Source organism: Nerophis ophidion, linkage group LG23 (genome assembly GCF_033978795.1).
Source record: "Nerophis ophidion isolate RoL-2023_Sa linkage group LG23, RoL_Noph_v1.0, whole genome shotgun sequence".
Taxonomy (NCBI): domain Eukaryota; kingdom Metazoa; phylum Chordata; class Actinopteri; order Syngnathiformes; family Syngnathidae; genus Nerophis; species Nerophis ophidion.
The window spans coordinates 40189907-40212111 of NC_084633.1; the positions used below are offsets into that span (position 1 = coordinate 40189907).

Genomic DNA, 22205 nt, shown 5'->3' on the forward strand with positions numbered 1-22205 from the left:
CTTACACATGTTTTGTTACCGTGGCAACGCTAAATGTCGACTTTGTGGCATGGACGTGTCGGACTGTATCGTATGGACGCCTGTGTGAGCGCCACTCAGACCAAGTACGTGGATTCAACCACCACTGTTGTGTGTGTGTGTGTGAGAGAGTGTGTGTGTGTGTGTGTGTGTGTGTGTGTGTGTGTGTGTGTGTGTGTGTGTGTGTGTGTTACCTGTCGGACGTGCAGGACGGCTGCTTACTACACAGAAGGTCTATACAAATGTGTTGATTATACCTGCTGAAGATGTTAAGAATATGGCACTAATGCTTTTCCCTCTTAGTAGAAGTTGTTTTTTTGTAGTGGAGTTACCTTTTTATCCTTCAACTTGCAATAATTAAGAGAAGAAAAAAAAAAAAAGAACATTTATTGACACAAAACGGATGAAGGCATAAGCGTTAAAAAACCCGGAAATGCCAAATCTTATCAAAGTGTGTTGGAGGGGGGGGGGGGTTGGTTTGTTTACAAATGCTGAAAAAAAAAACAAAAAAAAAAAACAAGAGTTCCCGTTTGTTTTTAATGTTCTGGTGTTGTGTATTTTTGTTTTAAATTAAGACAGGCTTTGACACTCCTGTTCAGTGTTTTTGTTTCTGAGATTTTACAGAGGAAAGTTTTATTTAAATGAGAGAACAAGATGAATAAAGATGAAAGTATTGGCTCGTAAGCGCACTTTGTGCTCCTTTCTCCCTTTTCGGCATAAAGATAGGGGTGCCCAAACTTTTTCCCAGCGGTGGCCACAAAAGGGTTGCAAGTTTCTATCTTCAAAAGCAGCGAAGTTGTCACCTTTTGTAAAATGGTGAATAAAAAGAAAACACAATAAATCCTTTTCAACTTATATTCCATTGAATAGACTGAAAAGAGAAGATGTTTCATGTTCACACAGACAAACTTTGGTATTTTTTGCAAAATTAGCTCATTTGGAATATGTTTCCAAAAAGCTGGCACAACTGGCAAAAAAGAGTGAGAAAGCTCAGGAATGCTCACCAAACACTTATTTGGAACATCCCACAGGTGAACAGGCTATTTGGGAACAGGTGGGTGCCATGATTGGCTATAAAAGCAGCTTCCATGAAACGCTCACTCATTCACAAACAAGGACGGGGTGAGGATCACCACTTTGTCAACAAATGCAAATTGTTTAAGAACAACATTTGTCAGGCAGCTATTTCAAGGAATTTAGGGATTTTAGCATCTACGCTCCGTAATATCAGACGGTTCAGAGAACGTGGAGAAATCACTGAACGTAAGCAGCAAGGCGGAAAACCAACATTGAATGCCTGCATCAAAAAGAGACATCAGTGTAACGGATATCACCACATGGGCTCAGGAACACTTCATAAAACCACTCTCGGTAACTACAGTTGGTCGCTACGCCTGTAAGTGCAAGTTAAAACTACTATATAAAAGCCACAGCCATTTATCAACAACACCCAGAAACGCTTCGCTGGGCTTGAGCTCATCTAAGATGGACTGATGCAAAATGGGAAAGTGTTCTGTGGTCTGACGAGTACACAATTCAAATTGTTTTTGTAAATTGTGGACCAAAGACAAAAAGAACCATCTGGACAGTTCTAGGGTGAAAGTGTAAAAGCCAGCATGTGTGATGGTATGGGGGTGCATTAGTGCCCAAGGCATGGGTAACTTACACATCTGTGAAGGCTCCATTAATGCTGAAAGGTACATACAGGTTTTGGAACAACATATGTTGTCATCCAAGCAACGTTATCATGGACGCCCCTGCTTATTTCAGCAAGACAATGCCAAGTTAGGTGTTACAACAGCGTGGCTTCATAGTAAAAGAGTGCGACTGGCCTGCCTGTAGTCCAGACATTGCAAATATGAAAGCTAAAATATGAGGCAGGAGACTGTTGAGCAACTTAAGTTGTACATCAAGCAAGAATGGGAAAGAATTCCACTTCAAAAATGTGTGTCCTCAGTTCCCAAACCTGCACTGAGTGTTGTTCAAAGGAAAGGCCATGTAACACACTGGTCAACATGCCTTTTTGTCACGTGTTGCTGACATTAAATTCTAAGTTCGTGATTATTAGCCCAAAAAAATGAAGTTTGTCAGTGTGAAGATGAATATCTTGTCTTTGCAGTCTATTCAACTAAAAAGGAATTGTTGTATTCTCTTTTTATTTACCATTTACACATATATATATATGTATATATATATGTATATATATATGTGTATATGTATACATATAAAGTATATATATATACGTATATATATATGTATATATATAAAGTATATATATATATATATATATGTATATATATATGTAGGTGAGTGTGTATAGATATTAGCTGGCCATGGTGTACGATGATTACAGAATTTTTGTACATAAAATTTCAACATTTGATTTTTGTACACAGATTTTTTCTGCACTAATTTTTTTAAATGTTTTTTTTACACAATTATTTTTTTAATGATTTTTAAAAAACTTTTTACACTGAATTTTTCAAAAATTAACTGTTTTATTCTGAATGTTTGTACATACAATTTTAAACATGAAAAAAAAAATTATGCACTGAATATCTTTTACACAGATTTTTTTTACACTGTAGTTTTTTCAAACTGATTTTTTACAATGAATTTTTTTTAACCTACATTTTTTTTACACTGGAGTTTTTTAAACTGAAATGTTTGATTCTGAATTTTTTTTGTGCATTTTATTTTTACACTAAACTTATTTTCCACTGAATCTTTTTTAAACTGATATTTTCAATATTGAATTGTTCTATTTTTTGTACACTGAATTTTTCAAACTGAATTGATGTATTCTGAATTTGTATACACAAAATTTTCGTGCATGATTTTTTTACACTTTTTTTTTTTTGCAATCAATTGTTTTTTACACAGGTTTAGTTTTTACGCCAAACTTATTTTACACTAAATCTTATTTAAACTGATTTTTTTAAAATGTAATTGTTATATTCCGAATTTTTATAAACTAAATTTTTGTACATTAAATTTTTACACAGGATCTTTCTGCACTGAATTTCTTACACACATTTTTTTTACACCAAATTTATTTTACACTTAAGCTTTTTTAAACTGATTTTTTTATACAGATATTTTTACAGTGAGTTTTTTTTACATTTAATTTTTTTCAAACTGAATTTTTATACTCAGATTTTTTTTTTAACTGAATTTTTATGCACATAATTCTTCCGTATTTATTACACAGATTTTTTTACACCGACTTTTTACACACGCGATTTGAAAATTGCATGTTTTAACACACTGCATTTATTAAAAACACAAATGTTGCAGACAACTTTGTATTCAATGAAATTGTCACAAAGATTCCATTCACAAAATTCAAACGCAAAAAAAGTAATGTACATAAAGTAACTTTTAGTAACATTTGTACACAGTGCTGCTGTTAATGCTCCAGCCACCCCAAAAGGGACAAACGGTAAAAAATGGATGGATGATATCAAATAGACTAAAGCAGGGGTCACCAAGGCGGGCACCAGGTCGCCCGTAAGGACCAGATGAGTCGCCCGCTGGCCTGTTCTAAAAATAGCTCAAATAGCAGCACTTACCAGTGAGCTGCCTCTATTTTTTAAAATTGTATTTATTTACTAGCAAGCTGGTCTCACTTTGCTCCACATTTTTAATTCTAAGAGAGACAAAACTCAAATAGAATTTGAAAATCCAAGAAAATATTTTAAAGACTTGGTCTTCACTTGTTTAAATAAATTCATTTATTTTTTACTTTGCTTCTTATAACTTTCAGAAAGACAATTTTAGAGAAAAAATGCAACCTTAAAAGTGATTTTAGGATTTTTAAACCTTTTTACCTTTTAAATTCCTTCCTCTTCTTTCCTGACAATTTAAATCAATGTTCAAGTAAATGTATTTTTTTATTGTAAAGAATAATAAATACATATTAATTAAATTCTTTACTTTAGCTTCTGTTTTTTCGGCGAAGAATATTTGTGAAATATTTCTTCAAACTTATGATTAAAATTTAAAACATTATTAAGTCGGAATTGAAGATAAACTATGTTTCAAAATTTTATTTTCATTTTTTCCTGTTTTCTTCTCTTTTAAACTGTTCAATTAAGTGTTTTTTTCATCATTTATTCTCTACAAAAAACCTTACCTAAAAGGAAAAAAAATGTATGATGGAATGACAGACAGAAATACCCAATTTTTTTATATATATATAGATTTATTTATTAAAGGTACATTGAGCAAATTGGCTATTTCTGGCAATTTATTTAAGTGTGTATCAAACTGGTAGCCCTTGGCATTAATCAGTACCCAAGAAGTAGCTCTTACATTCAAAAAGGTTGGTGACCCCTGGACTAAAGTATCAGAAGTATCGCTATATTGATTTGAGGATTGACAATATAGAGCAGGGATCGGAGACCCGTATGCGGCTCTTTAGCGCCGCCCTAGTGGTTCTCTGGAGCTTTTTCAAAAATATATAAAAAATGGAAATGATGAGAGGAAAAAAAACATATTTTTTGTTTTAATAGTTTCTGTCGGAAGACAAACGTGACAAAAACCTCCCTAATTGTTATAAAGCACACTGTTTATACTAAAAATGCTTCACTGATTCAAGTATTTGCCGAGCGCCATTTTGTCCTACTAATTTTGGCGGTCCTTGAACTCACCCTAGTTTGTTTACATGTATAACTTTCTCCGACTTTTTAAGACGTGATTTATGCCACTTCTTTTTCTGTCTTATTTTGTCCACCAAACTTTTAACACTGTGCATGAATGCACAAAGGTGAGTTTTGTTGATGTTATTGACTTGTTTAGAGTGCTACTCAGACATATTTGGTCCCTGCATGACTGCAAGCTAATCAATGCTAACATGCTATTTAGGCTAGCTGTATGTACATATTGCATCATTATGTCTCATTTGTAGCTATATTTGAGCTCATTTGGTTTCCTTTAATTCAATTTATATCTCATGACACACTATCTGTATGTAATATGGCTTTTAAATTTTGTTCGGCTCCAGACAGATTTGTTTTTGTATTTTTGGTCCAATATCGCTCTTTCAACATTTTGGGTTGCCGACCCCTGATTTAGATCGTCGAGATCTGGTATCGGCAATAGGTGCCGATATTTCAGTATCCTCCCGCCCGTACATCGCTATGGTACCCAAAGAAAGACATGAAAGGCGGACGTGTAGTCCCACGTCGACATGAGCGCCACAACATAAAGCATTGTTTATCAAGATGAGCGCCATAACGCAAATACACAAGCGGTGTATAAAAGGACGCGTCGTTCCTTAAATCCCCGCGCCTTGACATCCGGGTAGTGACGTCACTCGCAGAGGCGGGATATAGACTGGCAGAGGAAAGCCGCCACTCGCCAGAGACACCCGAGCTTCTCAGGGACGACAGAGCTAAGAGCTGGGGGAATGAGCGCCGCCACAATCCGCTTCCATCCTCCTCCACCAAGGCACCCAGCCGCCTGACAACCACCGGGACAGAGTCTCCGCGCAAGCAGCTCCCCGACGAGGCCAATATTGGGCGAGAGGTGGGTTCGGGAGCCGGGGAAAGCAGGGGGGAAAAGGCACTCGCCGCGGCCGAGAGAGAGTCCACTATTGACGGCTTAGCAGCGTAGGGGGAGGGGGGGGCGAGTGGATGTCCATCAACATTGTATAACTAGGGTGCGGTTTTAGCTGGAAATGTGGCGGATATCTTCAACGTAAACGTGACGGTGATTGGATAAATGTGGAGAAAATGACTCGGGAGTTTCCGTCGTAGCGAACCCGCTTCAAGTAACGTTAGCTCGGTGGCTAGCGCAACACTAACAGTGTTAGCTCGGGGATTAGCACAACGCTGACAGTGTTAGCTCGGTGGCTAGCGCAACGCTGACAGTGTTAGCTCGGGGATTAGCACAACGCTGACAGTGTTAGCTCGGTGGCTAGCGCAACACTGACAGTGTTAGCTCGGTGGCTAGCGCAACACTGACAGTGTTAGCTCGGTGGCTAGCGCAACACTGACAGTGTTAGCTCGGTGGCTAGCGCAACACTGACAGTGTTAGCTCGGTGGCTACCACAACACTAACAGTGTTAGCTCGGTGGCTAGCGCAACACTGACAGTGTTAGCTCGGTGGCTAGCGCAACACTGACAGTGTTAGCTCGGTGGCTAGCGCAACACTAACAGTATTAGCTCGGTGGCTAGCGCAACACTAACAGTATTAGCTCGGTGGATAGCGCAACACTAACAGTGTTAGCTCGGTGGCTAGCACAACACTAACAGTTTTAGATAGATAGTACTTTATTGATTCCTTCAGGAGAGTTCCTTATGGAAAATTTAAATTCCAGCAGCAGTGTACAGAGTTGAAATCAATTTAAGTAAAAAGTAGATAATGGGGGTTTAAATGGAAACAAAATAGAGAAATATTACAATAAGAATTAAAAAAAAGCAACAATGGGAATAAAAATATAACAGTAAAATAAGAATTTAACAAGAGAAAGTAGGCAGTAGTGACCATGTTATGAAAAAACATATTGCACTGTTATTGTTTTGCATCCGAGTACCCATGATGCATGAGGCTTCTGCAGATACACATAAGCGATTGCAAGGCAAACTTGTTCAACAGCCATACAGGTTACACTGAGGGTTGTGATATAAACAACGTTAGCACTCCTACTAATATGCGCCACACTGTGAAACCACACCAAACAAGAATAACAAACACATTTCGGAGCAACATCCGCATTGTAACACAACATAAACACGACAGAACAAATACCCAGAATCCCATGTATCCTGAACTCTTCCGGGCTACATTATACAACCCCGCTCCCACCAAACCCCCGGAGTATATGTCCCACCCCCGGCCAAACTCTGAAAAAAATTATAGTCCGAAAAATACAATATATATATTTCATATTGTGTTGTGAAAGTGTTGACTATGACAGTAAGATGTGTATATATTTCATATTGTGTTGTAAAAGTGTTGACTATGACAGTAAGATGTGTATATATTTCATATTGTGTTGTAAAAGTGTTGACTATGACAGTAAGATGTGTATATATTTCATATTGTGTTGTGAAAGTGTTGACTATGACAGTAAGATGTGTATATATTTCATATTGTGTTGTAAAAGTGTTGACTATGACAGTAAGATGTGTATATATTTCATATTGTGTTGTAAAAGTGTTGACTATGACAGTAAGATGTGTATATATTTCATATTGTGTTGTAAAAGTGTTGACTATGACAGTAAGATGTGTATATATTTCATATTGTGTTGTAAAAGTGTTGACTATGACAGTAAGATGTGTATATATTTCATATTGTGTTGCAAAAGTGTTGCCTGACAGTAAGATGTGTATATATTTCATATTGTGTTGTAAAAGTGTTGACTATGACAGTAAGATGTGTATATATTTCATATTGTGTTGTAAAAGTGTTGACTATGACAGTAAGATGTGTATATATTTCATATTGTGTTGTAAAAGTGTTGACTATGACAGTAAGATGTGTATATATTTCATATTGTGTTGCAAAAGTGTTGACTATGACAGTAAGATGTGTATATATTTCATATTGTGTTGCAAAAGTGTTGCCTGACAGTAAGATGTGTATATATTTCATATTGTGTTGCAAAAGTGTTGCCTGACAGTAAGATGTGTATATATTTCATATTGTGTTGTAAAAGTGTTGACTATGACAGTAAGATGTGTATATATTTCATATTGTGTTGTAAAAGTGTTGACTATGACAGTAAGATGTGTATATATTTCATATTGTGTTGTAAAAGTGTTGACTATGACAGTAAGATGTGTATATATTTCATATTGTGTTGCAAAAGTGTTGACTATGACAGTAAGATGTGTATATATTTCATATTGTGTTGTGAAAGTGTTGAATATGACAGTAAGATGTGTATATATTTCATATTGTGTTGCAAAAGTTGACTATGACAGTAAGATGTGTATATATTTCATATTGTGTTGCAAAAGTTGACTATGACAGTAAGATGTGTATATATTTCATATTGTGTTGGAAAAGTGTTGACTATGACAGTAAGATGTGTATATATTTCATATTGTGTTGGAAAAGTGTTGACTATGACAGTAAGATGTGTATATATTTCATATTGTGTTGCAAAAGTGTTGACTATGACAGTAAGATGTGTATATATTTCATATTGTGTTGTAAAAGTGTTGACTAAGACAGTAAGATGTGTATATATTTCATATTGTGTTGCAAAAGTGTTGACTATGACAGTAAGATGTGTATATATTTCATATTGTGTTGCAAAAGTTGACTGACAGTAAGATGTGTATATATTTCATATTGTGTTGCAAAAGTTGACTGACAGTAAGATGTGTATATATTTCATATTGTGTTGCAAAAGTTGACTGACAGTAAGATGTGTATATATTTCATATTGTGTTGCAAAAGTGTTGACTATGACAGTAAGATGTGTATATATTTCATATTGTGTTGCAAAAGTGTTGACTATGACAGTAAGATGTGTATATATTTCATATTGTGTTGCAAAAGTTGACTGACAGTAAGATGTGTATATATTTCATATTGTGTTGCAAAAGTTGACTATGACAGTAAGATGTGTATATATTTCATATTGTGTTGCAAAAGTTGACTGACAGTAAGATGTGTATATATTTCATATTGTGTTGCAAAAGTGATGCCTGACAGTAAGATGTGTATATATTTCATATTGTGTTGCAAAAGTGTTGACTATGACATCCGTGTTGCAGTGCTGCTTTCTTGCATGATTGTGTAATCCTGTCAGTCACACTTACCTTTTGTACTCTACTGTGCAGTAACAAGTACGTGTTGCTGATGTAAATATTTATGTTTATATTCAGGACTACTTTATGCTGTATGGATATTTTGAAGAATCCGCGACTAAGTAGTCACTCTAGTAGCCATTGTTGTCCTGCTTGATGGCACATGATGCAGCATGACTCACTTCCACCTTCTTCATGCCTCCTGACATATTTATCCCCTCTAAACTTGTCAATATGTTCACACAGGCTGGGCAATATGGCTGAAAACCCTATCAAGTATTTTATATCGGTAAAAAAAAAAAAATCTCCTCACCCCGGTGGGTTGGTATCTGTGTCATCCTCAAGCTGGGGTCCTAGGGTTTATTGTAGACAGTTTCATTATCGTCCTCCCAGCGCGGTAACAACACACAACAGCAGTCACGTTTTCGTCTACCGTAAAGCAGTTCGTCTGCCGTAAACAGCAATGTTGTGACACTCTTAAACAGGACAAACTGGCATCTACTGTACATGCATATGTGACAATAACGTCTTTTAGAGAGTGCAGTGCACAGCTGTGCACACAACAAGGAGACGAAGATGGAAGATTCCAGACTCTAGTGCATTTGATGCAAGCACTTTTGTGCGTGCCACACAGCAATGCATCATCAGAGAGGGTGTTCAGCATGGTTAGAAAAATAGGGACATAGAATAGTAAAAGGATAGACAATTCAACCCATAACTTAACAATGAGTAGGTGTGTGTTATGTGTGTGTATATGTGTAAATAAATGAACACTGAAATTCAAGTTTTTTATTTATAAGGAATAAGCCAGGGGTGTCCAAAGTGCGGACTGGGGGCCATTTGCTGCCCGAAGCTAATCGTTTACCGGCCCGCCACACATTCTGGAAAAATTGATAGTATTGCAAAAATTAAAAACATAAAAAAAAAAAAGGTGGAATGAGGTGAAATCTAATGAGAAAAAGTGGCAATGTTGACACAAAGCTGCCATGCAGGCAGTTTTTTGTTCCTTTTGTCTTTCTTTTTTTTTCCCATTGCTCAAAAAAAAAAACAATCAACAGATATATCAGAAGTTGATATTGAAATTTAAATGTTAAAAGTAAAAAAAAAACTAATAAAAATGTATCACTATATGAGTGGGAAACTCATATATTTAGTAGGATTTTATTTAACTTTTGACTGTGATTACTCAAAAATATTAAATAATTAAAATCAATGGTGTCCTGCATTGATCTTTGAGGGCTTTAATTGCTAAATAAAGGAACTCTCCTGAAGGAATCAATAAAGTACTATCTATCTATCTAAATACTGCATATTTCACTTTTACTATAAAAAACAAGTTTTCTTTGACAGAAAAGGCATAACACCTTATTTGTTTCACTTAATACCAACTTCAAGTTGATATAGAGATTTACTGTAAGCATTAAATAAAAAATAATAATAATTTGACTTATTTTTAACATTTTAGTGACTGAGAGCCTCTATGCTCCCCGGGAGCCCCAAGGATTAAAAAAAAATCCATATTTTTTTTTTATGGTTTGAAAATGAAAAATATCAAAATGGCCCCCGCATACTTACATTTTTCCGTGTGCGGCCCTCTGTGGAAAAAGTTTGGACACCCCTGGAATAAGCGGTAGAAAATGTGTGTGTGTGTGTGTATATATATATATATATATATATATATATATATATATATATATATATATATATATATATATATATATATATATATATATATATATTAGGGATGCACCAAAATGAAAATTTGTGGCCGAAGCCGAATATAATTTAAATGCTTGGCTGAATAATGAATGCAGTTTTTCACAATTTTTTAAATATTGCATAAATAGCCTAGAATAAATATTTAGACATGTTTTTCAAATAAAGTAATTTTTTATTGAATATTGACATTTTTTTAATATTCCAGTAGTCTTTGCTTTTCAAAAAAAGCACAAAGTTTTTCATTTCTATTAGGCCTTCAAACAAAACATGCATTCCAAAAAAAAATAAAGTGCATTAAAGTGGATAAACCCACAAAAAATGAATTATTGTCCTTTTAGCAAAAGTCTGCTTAGCCACAGTAGATATGCTAATAATGTAAACAGAAGGCTCAAGTAAATCTCAATAAGTGTGTGCTTGTAACCTCATACACTTATACAGGTACACAACATATCCCAACGTCACTGCACGTTGGTTGATTGCGTCACCGCGTCAAAAAATTGCGTCACACGCCACTATTCGGCCTTGTTTTTAACTCATTCCACCGAAGGCCGAATGTGGCTTTTTTTGCCATATTCGGCCGAATATATTCGGTTACCGATTAATCGGTGCATCCCATATATGTGTATATATGTATATATATATGTGTATATATGTATATATATGTATATATATGTGTATATATGTATATATATATGTGTATATATGTATATATATATGTGTATATATGTGTATATATGTATATATATATGTGTATATATGTGTATATATGTGTATATATATGTGTATATATGTATATATATGTGTATATATATGTGTATATATATGTGTATATATATGTGTATATATATGTATATGTATGTATATACATATATATGTATATATATATATGTATGTATATATATATATATATATGTATATATATATATATGTATATATATATATATATATATATACGAAATACTTGACTTTCAGTGAATTCTAGCTGTAAATATACTCCTCCCCTCTTAACCCTGCCCCCCAACCCCCACCTCCTGAAATCGGAGGTCTCAAGGTTGGCAAGTACACAGTGTGGGGGTTACTGCCCCGAGCGCCCCCACCAACTCTAACCCACTCATTCTGGTGTGATTAAAGTCATCCCAGTACTAGCAGAACTTAGACGGGTTATTGTTATGTTCCATAATTTGGTGTGGATTCTGCTGGGCTGAAACCAGAACCATATTCCAACCAAAACCAGGTGGATTTGATCTCCAGCCGGCTGTCAGCGATCCTGCAGCACGTAATTGGATTATGTCACTTATTGTGTCACTTTGTGAAAAATGTTCCTCGCTAAATCAGATCGGTGGCCGCAGACCACGAGACACCCTGTTGGTGTAATGAAACCTCACCTTTTATCAACCCCAATCCATCACCTGCACAAAGGCAGGTGTCTTTAGCAGGGCAGGAGGGGGGCTGTGGCCTCACCCTTTTTAAAGTTGTTTTCGCATGAAATGTTGACACTGATTTGGTGTCTTTATCTTCATCACGTTCTGGTTAGGAGATAACGCCGCCGCTTTGTCGCCTTTTTACCCAGTCTGCACTGTTCTTGTCGTGTCTTCACGGGACATAGAAAAGTAGACGTGCTAGCTGCTTGGTTTTTTTTTGCAAATTGTCAGTGTCTTGACCTTTTTTTTTCTTTAACCCAAACAAAGAAGTTTCTCTTTCCCCTTTTTGGCACCAATTCCTCTTCGTGTTTTGTTGATTTAGCTCCCATTGTGGTCTCGTCTGTGCAGGGATGTTGACGTTCATGCCCACCGTACAGTTCTTTACAAGTGACGTAAAAAGTAGCATCGCTGCTGCAGTCTCATTAGCCGCACCCCAAACTCTGATATTAACAGTAAACACTGTATTTTCTGCACTAAGGAGTGTGTCAGTATACAAGCCACACCCACTAAATTAGAAAAATATTTCTCTGCCAGTATCTGCATCTTACAGGGATTATTTTCTGTTTCTACACCTGCGATTCCCACACAATGTTGCAACATTGTTTGTCAACACTGTCTGCTCTCATTTTCTCGCACATTTGACCCTCTGATGTTCTGTGTACCTACACTCTGTCCTCCTTCTGTCTGGGCCTAGTATGTCCGTCCGCCGCCCCGCGTTTCTTTTTGTCACGGGTCCAGTGGACCTGGACATCTTATATGTAATAGAAGTGTGTAGGGGGGGTGTATGGTGTGTGGTCATTTAATGTGTTCTGATATATCTTCTTCACAGGAAATGAGCCAAACTCTGAGTCTGTTTGAAAAATTAATTAATTGTATCTTTTTTTTATAAAAAATTAAAATGGGTCCCACAGAACTGAACACCACACAAGGGTTAACCAGTTTTTAAGCAGTGGCACAAACATTATGTCATATCAAAACAGAAACTGCAAGATTGTCAGACATTTTAAAACAAGCTATAAGTGCACTTTTGTGCATGATGTCACTAAGATGACAAATCAAAACACTAAATTAGAGTGCACTTTTTGTACAAAACGCCACTACAATATTTTCAAACAAAAAGTGCACTTTTGTGCATGATGTCACACAAGATATTTCAATAAGAGTCAAATAAAAATGAGCTAGAAAATAGGAAATCAAATCGCTACAGATGTTATTTCCTTATGTTGTCGACTAGTTTTTTCATACGGTGTTGATGTGGAAATGGTTGCCCCGGCAATTTGTTGGTGTGGCACCGAATGGAGATGTTGACATGCTGAGTAAGCACTCTTCATTCTCTGGCAGGTGACTTTTCAAATGATGCTACATATTAGCAGTAATGCTACTTTTGGTAGCAACGCTTTTGCCCCACACTTGACAAATTACGGTTGTCTGTTCGACATATTCCCGCTTGAAGCCGAACCCCCGCCAGACGATGGACCCCCCTGCTGTTTTTCCTTACTTCATTGGTTACCAGATTCGCTCCTTCTTTCTCTCGTATTACCACTCGCACCACAGCTAACGTTACCCATGTTGCTACCTCTCTGCGCCGTGAGGGCGTATACGTATTCAAGGAGGTGCGCTTGCTGTCTATGTTAAAGGAGACAAGAAAGAGTGGAAAGAGCCGGTAGTGTAATGCCCGCAGCCAAAAGCAACTGCGTGAGAAGGTTTACTCCAATATCACCATATAGTCATTTTTTATATCGCACAGAGACAAACCCACGATATATCCATATATCGCCCAGCCCTAGTTGAAGTCAATGTATTGTCCCAAAAGTCATGAAAGTATTAGAAGGTTGAAAAGTTACGTAGTGCTGCTTTAATAAACCAGGGATGTCCAAAGTGCAGCAGGCCAATGAGCCAGCTTTTTTTATTTAATGGAGAATAATTACATGGCATCGTCTTGCAGTTTTTACATTTCTGAAACAAATTAAAGCTTTTTTAGAAAAAAATCTGCGAGCTTTGAGGATTTAGGGAAATGGATGTCCCATCCAATATGTTTGTGCGCTCAGTTCCAGGAAAAGCTGGTGCCTGACTGGAAGTCTACTTTTGACCGTGCAGCAGCAGCAGCACAACATTTGGAGCAAGTCGACACGTTCATAAGGCACAGTTTGTTTCCGTCGCGTAAAGCGGTGGTGAGGAAGCGAACGTCTGACTCTGTGTGTGGAGTAACTGATGAAGGCAGCCAGCACGCCACAGCTGCCTTCAACTCTCTCGTGATCTCGCTACAGTGCAGGGGCGGGAAAATGTGGCGTGGTAGCGAGCGCTGAATAAATGATGATCGTGCAGTTACAGCCCAGCAAATGAAACCCACCTCTTTTATGTGTGCCAAGTCTCCGTAGTCCTATTTTTTCTTCTGCCGAGCCCGCTTTTTTTTTTTTTTTTTCATCCCCCTCCCCTCCTGGTTTTTGCTGATCTCACTACAACCGCCCCACCTCTACAAATCTATTTGTGCATGACTGCAGGCCTGATCAATGTGTCCACGTGTCAGTAGGAATGTTGACTTGTTCCACCACTTGGTTGCACGCCACTGCTCGCTCTCGTGACAACAGGAAGTGCAGGAGGACTAATCACCTTTGTCCTTTTCATTCTAGTGACTGCCTGCAATCATGGAGTTAAGAGTGGGGAACAAGTATCGGCTTGGGAGGAAGATAGGAAGTGGTTCCTTTGGAGACATATACCTTGGTAAGTTGGAATGGACACAATTGTACTTTTTTGTCACATCCTGGAACCTGCAGTGTCATTTTTGAAGCTTGTATAATAGGGGTAGGGAACCTATGGCTCTAGAGCCAGATGTGGCTCTTTTGATGACTGCATCTGGCTCTCAGATAAATCTTAGCTGACATTGCTTAACACGATAATTATGAATAATTTCGCTGGTAATCACAGTGCTAAAAATAATGTGCAAAATATAAAACATTGTCATGCATTTAAATCCATCCATCCGTTTTCTACCGCACCTGTTCAAGAAGTCGCATTAATGGTAAGAAGTATTGTATGTCACGATGGGGGGGGGGTCACAGCTTACTGCAGGGTCGTTCCCCCAGGAAGGCAGACGGATTACTCGGGACATGGCATTTAGGTAAAAACATGATTTAATTTAAACTAAAAAAAGATCCAAACAAAAATCGCTCACAGTGGAGGCACAACATGGGCTAAGGAACAAAGCTAACGCTTAAACAGACTGTGAACATAAATCAAACAAAACTTACTTGGCATGGCATGAAGCACGAAACTATGGCAAGGCATGAAACAAGTCAGCACAGGGCGACTGACTGGCAAAGACGAGCTTAGTGCTCGGGAAGCAGGTGAGGGGGCATTTTGTCCACCAGAAACAGGTGGACAAAATGAGTAATCAAGGAAACCAGACAAGGGAGTGGGAAAAAACAGGAACTTAAAAAAGAGTCCAAAGGACAAACCGCACATGGCCAAACAAAAACATGATCAACATTATTGGTTAGCTTCAGAATAACAATGTTATTAAAAAGAATAAGAGACTTATTATACTCAAAAAATGTTGGTCTTACTTAAAAATGCACGCATTTAGTTGTATTCAGTGTTAAAAAATATGATATGGCTCTCACGGAAATATATTTTGAAATATTTGGCTTTCATGGTTCTCTCAGCCAAAAAGGTTCCCGACCCCTGTTGTATAGGGTCCCAAGGAGGGCCGAAAGTTTGCGTACCGTATTTCCTTGAATTGCCGCCGAGGCGCTAATTAATTTAAAACGTCTTCTCAATCCGGCGCTTACCAAAGTTATGCGGTAAAGGCAAGCATCCGCTAATTATTTTAAAACCTCTTCTCACTCCGGCACTTACCAAAGGCATGCGGTAAATTTAGGCCTGCGCTTATAAATTTGAGTGTGATGTAAGGATACCATCATGAAAAGCAAGTTTAATAAAAATTTATTATGGTCTTACCTTTACTTATAAATGAAGTCCATGCGCAGCTCCTTCTGATCAAAAGCATCAATAACTTGTTTATAGAAGTCTTCCTTATCTTTCTTCAGTTTTAAAAGTCTTTCTGTCTCGATGGAGTTCTTCTTTATTACCTCCTGCCTCGATTGAAAGTCCAGTTTAGAAAACTGTTTCATTTTAGATATGTAATCCTCCATGTTAAAAGTACAAGCGAGAGGAAAAAAATAAACGATTGCTGCTCACTCTTGCTGCTTGTTGTCACTTCTTCTGCAGCCGAGTAGTCGCAAGAAGGATCACTAGCGCCCTCTACCACCAGGAGGCGGGAGTCATTTAATGACTCATATTTGACACACGCAGCTACGGTATATTGATAAATCATAGCCACTTACTGTTCTTTTTAACATATTCAATAGATTGGACCTTAAATCCTACTGAATAGCTCTTCTTCCCTTTCAAATTATTGAAATCAGCCTCCTCCATTTTGAAAATGATGACAGGTGAAGTGTCAATCATTGACGTGACGACATTGACCCAGCGGAAATTCTAGGCATATGCTAATTATTTGGCGAAACGAGTTTGACCCGGCGGAAATTCTAGACATGCGCTAATAAAAATATTATTTTGCGAAACGAGTTTGACTCGGCAGTAATTCTAGGCAGGCGCATACTATATACCCGGCGGCAATTCAAGGAAATACGGTATCTGTACATATCGTATTTGCTGATGCTGTCCTGTTGTTGTTTGTTGTTTTTGTAGTGTTGTATGGTATACCGGTACCAGTATTGTTTCGTGGTACTAATGACTCAAGTGTGTGTGTGTGTGTGTGTGTGTGTGTGTGTGTGTGTGTGTGTGTGTGTGTGTGTGTGTGTGTGTCTCGGTCTCAGCAGTGCATATGCCAGTTTACTCAACTGGCGGCCCGTGGGCAACATGTTGCCCGCCAAAGCTGCTGAAAATCACCCAATTAGGGTCGATGAAACCATTCAAACTAGGGCTGGGCAATACGGCCTTTTTTTAATGTCTCGATTTTTAGGCCATATCATGATACATGATATATATTACGATATTTTGCCTTGGCCTTGAATGAACACTTGCTGTATAGAATCATCATACTGCTGTGATTCTATGTGTCTACATTAAAACATTCTTCTTCATACTGCATTAATATATGCTACTTTTAAACTTTCACGCAGAGAGGGAATTAACAACTAAGTCAATTGAGCAAAAGTGTATTTATGAAACAGTTATTAAGCAGTGGCACAAACATGTCATTTCAAAACAGAAAGTGCAAGATTGTCAGACATTTTAAAACAAGCTGGGAGTGCACGTTTGTGCATGATGTCACTAAGATGACATATCAAAACAACACTAAATTGGAGTGCACTTTTTGTACAGAACGCCACTACAATAGTTTCAAACAAAGTGCACTTTTGTGCATGATGTCACACAAGATATGTCAATAAGTGTCAAATAATAATGAGCTGCATAATAGGAAACCAAATAGAGGTTCCTGCGGACATTATCTCCTTATGTTATTGAGAATTTTTTTCATACGGTGTTGATCTGGAAATGTTCGCCTCTGCATTTTGTTGGTGTGGCACCGAATGTAGTTGTTGACATGCGGAGTAAGCACTCTTCATTCTCTAGCCGGTGACTTTTGAAATGATGCTACGTATTAGCAGTAATGCTACTTTATGTAGCAACGCTTCTGCCCCACACTTGACAAATTATCCCGTGGATCTCAGTCGATTTGTTTCCTTTCATCTCTTCAGGTGCTAATATTGCCACAGGTGAAGAAGTAGCCATCAAACTTGAGTGTGTGAAGACCAAACACCCGCAGTTGCACATTGAGAGCAAGTTCTACAAGATGATGCAAGGAGGAGGTAACATTGTTTGGAACATTTATTAGGACTAACGATGCCAGTTGTGTTGCGTTTGCTTGCCCTGGTGTTTAGCTTTACTTCTATAGTAGTTTGAACGCTGACTGTGTATTTCTTCATCTTAGTGGGTATTCCCTCGATAAAGTGGTGCGGCGCAGAGGGAGACTACAACGTGATGGTGATGGAGCTCCTCGGCCCCAGTCTTGAGGATCTTTTCAACTTTTGCTCGCGCAAGTTCAGCCTTAAGACGGTCCTGCTTCTGGCAGACCAAATGGTGAGGCTCTCATGAGGAGGTAAAACACTTATGTCGCCAGGAATGGAACTAGGAAACGGGTGCGATTCCTGTCATTTGCTAGCTTTGCTAATGATTCCTTTATCGATTCCTGTGGGCGTGCATGACGTCACTGTGCGCACAATGCTAGAGGGGTCTTCACGAGAGAGGACAACCACGAGGCAACTTGCACACTAGATAGTAGTAATAATAATAACTTGCACACTCTATGGTAGTAATAACGTGCACACTCTATGGTAGTAATAATAACTTGCACACTAGACTGTAGTAATAATAACTTGCACACTCGATGGTAGTAATAATAACTTGCACACTACATGGTAGTAATAATAACTTGCACACTACATGGTAGTAATAATAACTTGCACACTACATGGTAGTAATAATAACTTGCACACTACATGGTAGTAATAATAACTTGCACACTACATGGTAGTAATAATAACTTGCACACTACATGGAGTAATCACTTGCACACTAGATGGTAGGAGTAGTAGTAATCACTTGCACACTAGATGGTAGGAGTAGTAGTAATCACTTGCACACTAGATGGTAGGAGTGCTAGTAATAACTTGCACACTAGATGGTAGGAGTAGTAGTAATAACTTGCACACTAGATGGTAGGAGTAGTAGTAATAACTTGCACACTAGATGGTAGGAGTAGTAGTAATAACTTGCACACTAGATGGTAGGAGTGCTAGTAATAACTTGCACACTATATGGTAGTAATAACTTGCACACTAGATGGTAGTAATAACTTGCACACTAGATGGTAGGAGTAGTTGTAATCACTTGAACAATAGATGGTAGTAATAACTTGCACACTAAATGATAAATGGGTTTTACTTGTATAGCGTTTTTCTACCTTCAAGGTATTCAAAGCGCTTTGACACTACCACCACATTTACCCATTCTCACACACTGATGGAGGGAGCTGCCATGCAAGGCGCTAACCAGCACCCATCAGGAGCAAGGGTGAAGTGTCCTGCTCAAGGACACAACGGACGTGACGAGGTTGGTACTAGGTGGGGATTGAACCAGAGACCCTCGGGTTGTGCACGGCACCTCTCCCACTGCGCCACGCCGTCCCTAAATGGTAGTAATAATTTGCTCACTAGATGGTAGTAATAACTTGCCCGTTAGATGGTAGGAGTAGTAGTAATTGCAATCTAAATAGTAGTAGTAGTAGTAGTAGTAGTAGTAGTAATAATAACTTGCACACTAGATAATAATACCAGATACTACTAGAAACATTAGCACGCCCAGCATGTGATGACTTTGAACGAGTGACACGTTTTTTTATCCACCGGCATCAATGTCAGCACGGTGCTTGCTGCTATTATTCATTGTACAGTTAGCATGTGTCAAGTACCAAGTTATGACTATGAAGCATATGCATGCGAAAATAGCTAAAAAAAAAAAAGTTGGCATGCTAATATTTAGCTTGTCAAGTACCAAGTTATGACTATGAAGCATATGCATGCGAAAATAGCTGAAAAACGTTAGCATGCTAATATTTAGCAAGTGTCAAGTACCAAGTTATGACTATGAAGCATATGCATGCGAAAATAGCTGAAAAACGTTAGCGTGCTAATATTTAGCAAGTACCAAGTTAAGACTATGAAGCATATGCATGCAAAAATAGCTAAAAATAAAACATTAGCATGCTAATATTTAGCATGTGTCAAGTGTTAACTTATGAATGCCTGAGGTGTTCAGCTGCAAAATGGGCTAAAAAAGTTAGCATGCTGATGTTAGTAATGCTGCTTGAGGCTGAGCCAATCAGTGGCCACGGTACTGAACAGCACGGTCTGATTTGTTTGGTCTGTGTATTGATATTTTTTAAATAATTTTGTCTAGTCAATGCCTCTTTTAGAATTACATACAATATGCTTTGTTGCTGTAACTTAAGCAAAGTGAGGATGTCGTCCTCAGATATTTTAGCATATATTGATTTTGTATTGGTTTTTGTATCTTTCAAGCACAAAATGTGTCAAAGTGGCCCCTGCAGCAGTTCATTTTTACATATGCTGGAAAAAGGAGAGTCCTGACATGGATGTTTGCAGAAATACACAACACAGTTCTATTGTTTGCCTTGTTTGTCACTCAATGACCTACTCAGGCTTATGAGTGGTCAGCTTGTATTATTTTAAAATAATCACTTTAGTTGATATAAATGTTCAACATGTTAATGAGTGTAGACTATTTCATTTTCAAAACAAATATTCTTTTGAGGACCTCCCATGTGGGTCTCAAGACCTCACTGTTGTACACTCATGTTTCTTCTAAGCTAAAAAGTTGATGCTTATCAACCTGTTTATTATTTTTTGCCAAATAAGAAGCAATAAATAGGCAGAAGTGAAAATGGAATGGAAAAAAACTTCAGAATTTACACCCTTCTGTTTGTGTTCATGAATTCCTTTAAAGCTTTGTTTCATATCACCTAGCTCATGCATCAGCCATTTTATGCTGTCTTTTTTTGTTTTATCTTACCCTTTTGTTTTGTCAGTAATGTTGTATCCACCCGTATTGTAGACGTTTGAAGGTGTCCAAATGGTCCTGTGCTGTGGGTTGCAAATAGAGTGGAGCTTGTTGTGCAAACAATCTGTCGCCACCGGACAACCTCTGATCTGTCCAGATTATGCCTTCCCGTAGGAGCGACTAGAGATGGAAATAATCTGTTCCATTGTCGAAATAAAGCCACAGATAAATTCACATAAAATAATCCTTTTCATATGCAGCCTGTTGAGGTCTTTGCTGACTCGGGATGTAACAATATTAACATTTCATAGCACGATATATTTGAATGTGCTCATAACGTGTTTATACACTCTCTGGTATCATTTAACCAAGTTTTATATATATATCTATATATATATATATATAAATGAATGCATTGAAGCTATATGATAGTTTGGAAAAACATTTAATAGTGTTCTGGATTTTTTAAAGCCATATTTTTGAGTATTTCTTTTTAACAAATCAATTAACAGAAGTACAATACAATTCCAATCTGTTCTCTCATTATACACTAACAGTGTTTTTCAACCACTGTAGTGTGCCGCGGCACACTAGCACTAGTGTGCCGTGAGATACATTCTGGTGTGCCGTGGGAGATTATTTAATTTCACCTATTGGGGTTAAAAATGTTTTTTGAAAATCTATAGTCTGCAAACGATGTGTTGTTGTTGTGTCGTTGCTGTCTGGAGCTCGGCAGAGTAACTGTAATACTCTTCCATGTCAGTAGGTGGCAGCCGGTAGCTAATTACTTTGTAGATGTCGGGAACAGCGGGAGGCAGCATGCAGGTAAAAAGGTATCTAATGCTTAAACCAAAAATAAACAAACGGTGAGTGCCCCTAAGAAAAGACATTGAAGCTTAGGGAAGGCTGTGCAGAATGAAACTAAAACTAAACTGGCTACAAAGTAAACAAAAACAGAATGTGGAGCAAAAATGGCGTCCACAGTGTACATCCAAATATGACATGACAATCAATAATGTCCCCACAAAGATGGATAAAAACTACTGAAATATTCTTGATTGCTAAAATAAAGTACATATGGGAAATATCGCTCAAAGGAAGACATGAAACTGGTACAGGAAAAATACCAAAAAAATAGAAAAAGCCACCAAAATAGGAGGGCAAGACAAGACCTAAAACTTACTTTGAGACAAGAGTTATATTGATGCATGGTTTAAAATCATATCCAACAATTGCCACAACTTTTTACTGTCAACTGAGTCATTTTTTTATGATTTCTGCTGGTGGTGTGCCTTCGGATTTTTTCAACGCAAAAATTATGCCTTGGCTCAAAAAGGTTGAAAAACAAAGCACTAACAAATACTGAAAGCACCAACAATTCTTTGTTTACATGTCCTGACTTGAAAATTAACCAAATATGAATGATATTATTATTATAAGCGCAGACTGACTACCATATTTTTCGGAGTATAAGTCGGTCCGGAGTTCAAGTCGCACCTGCCGAAAATGCATAATAAAGAAGGTAAAAAACATATATACGTCGCATTTTTGGGGAAATGTATTTGATAAAACCCAACAGCAAGAATAGACATTTGAAAGGCAATTTAAAATAAATAAAGAATAGTGAACAGGCTGAATAAGTGTAGGTTATATGAGGCATAAATAACCAACTGCT

General features: G+C 37.5%; 1 protein-coding gene across 6 annotated transcripts in view; it reads left to right on the plus strand.

Annotated features, from left to right (window-relative positions):
• Positions 1–5321: 5321 nt before the first annotated feature.
• The window catches only part of LOC133541274 (casein kinase I), a 33154-nt gene continuing 16270 nt past the window's right edge, over positions 5322–22205 (plus strand). For 5 of the 6 annotated variants that reach the window (XM_061884575.1, XM_061884571.1, XM_061884576.1 and 2 more), the window contains exons 1-4: positions 5323–5547; positions 14557–14647; positions 17650–17760; positions 17883–18031. In XM_061884575.1, coding sequence (XP_061740559.1) covers positions 14572–14647; positions 17650–17760; positions 17883–18031 — 336 coding nt within the window. In that variant the 5' untranslated portion in view covers positions 5323–5547; positions 14557–14571. Of the gene's footprint in view, positions 5548–14556; positions 14648–17649; positions 17761–17882; positions 18032–22205 lie in introns of all 6 variants that reach the window. The other variant, XM_061884573.1, reaches the window with a different exon arrangement.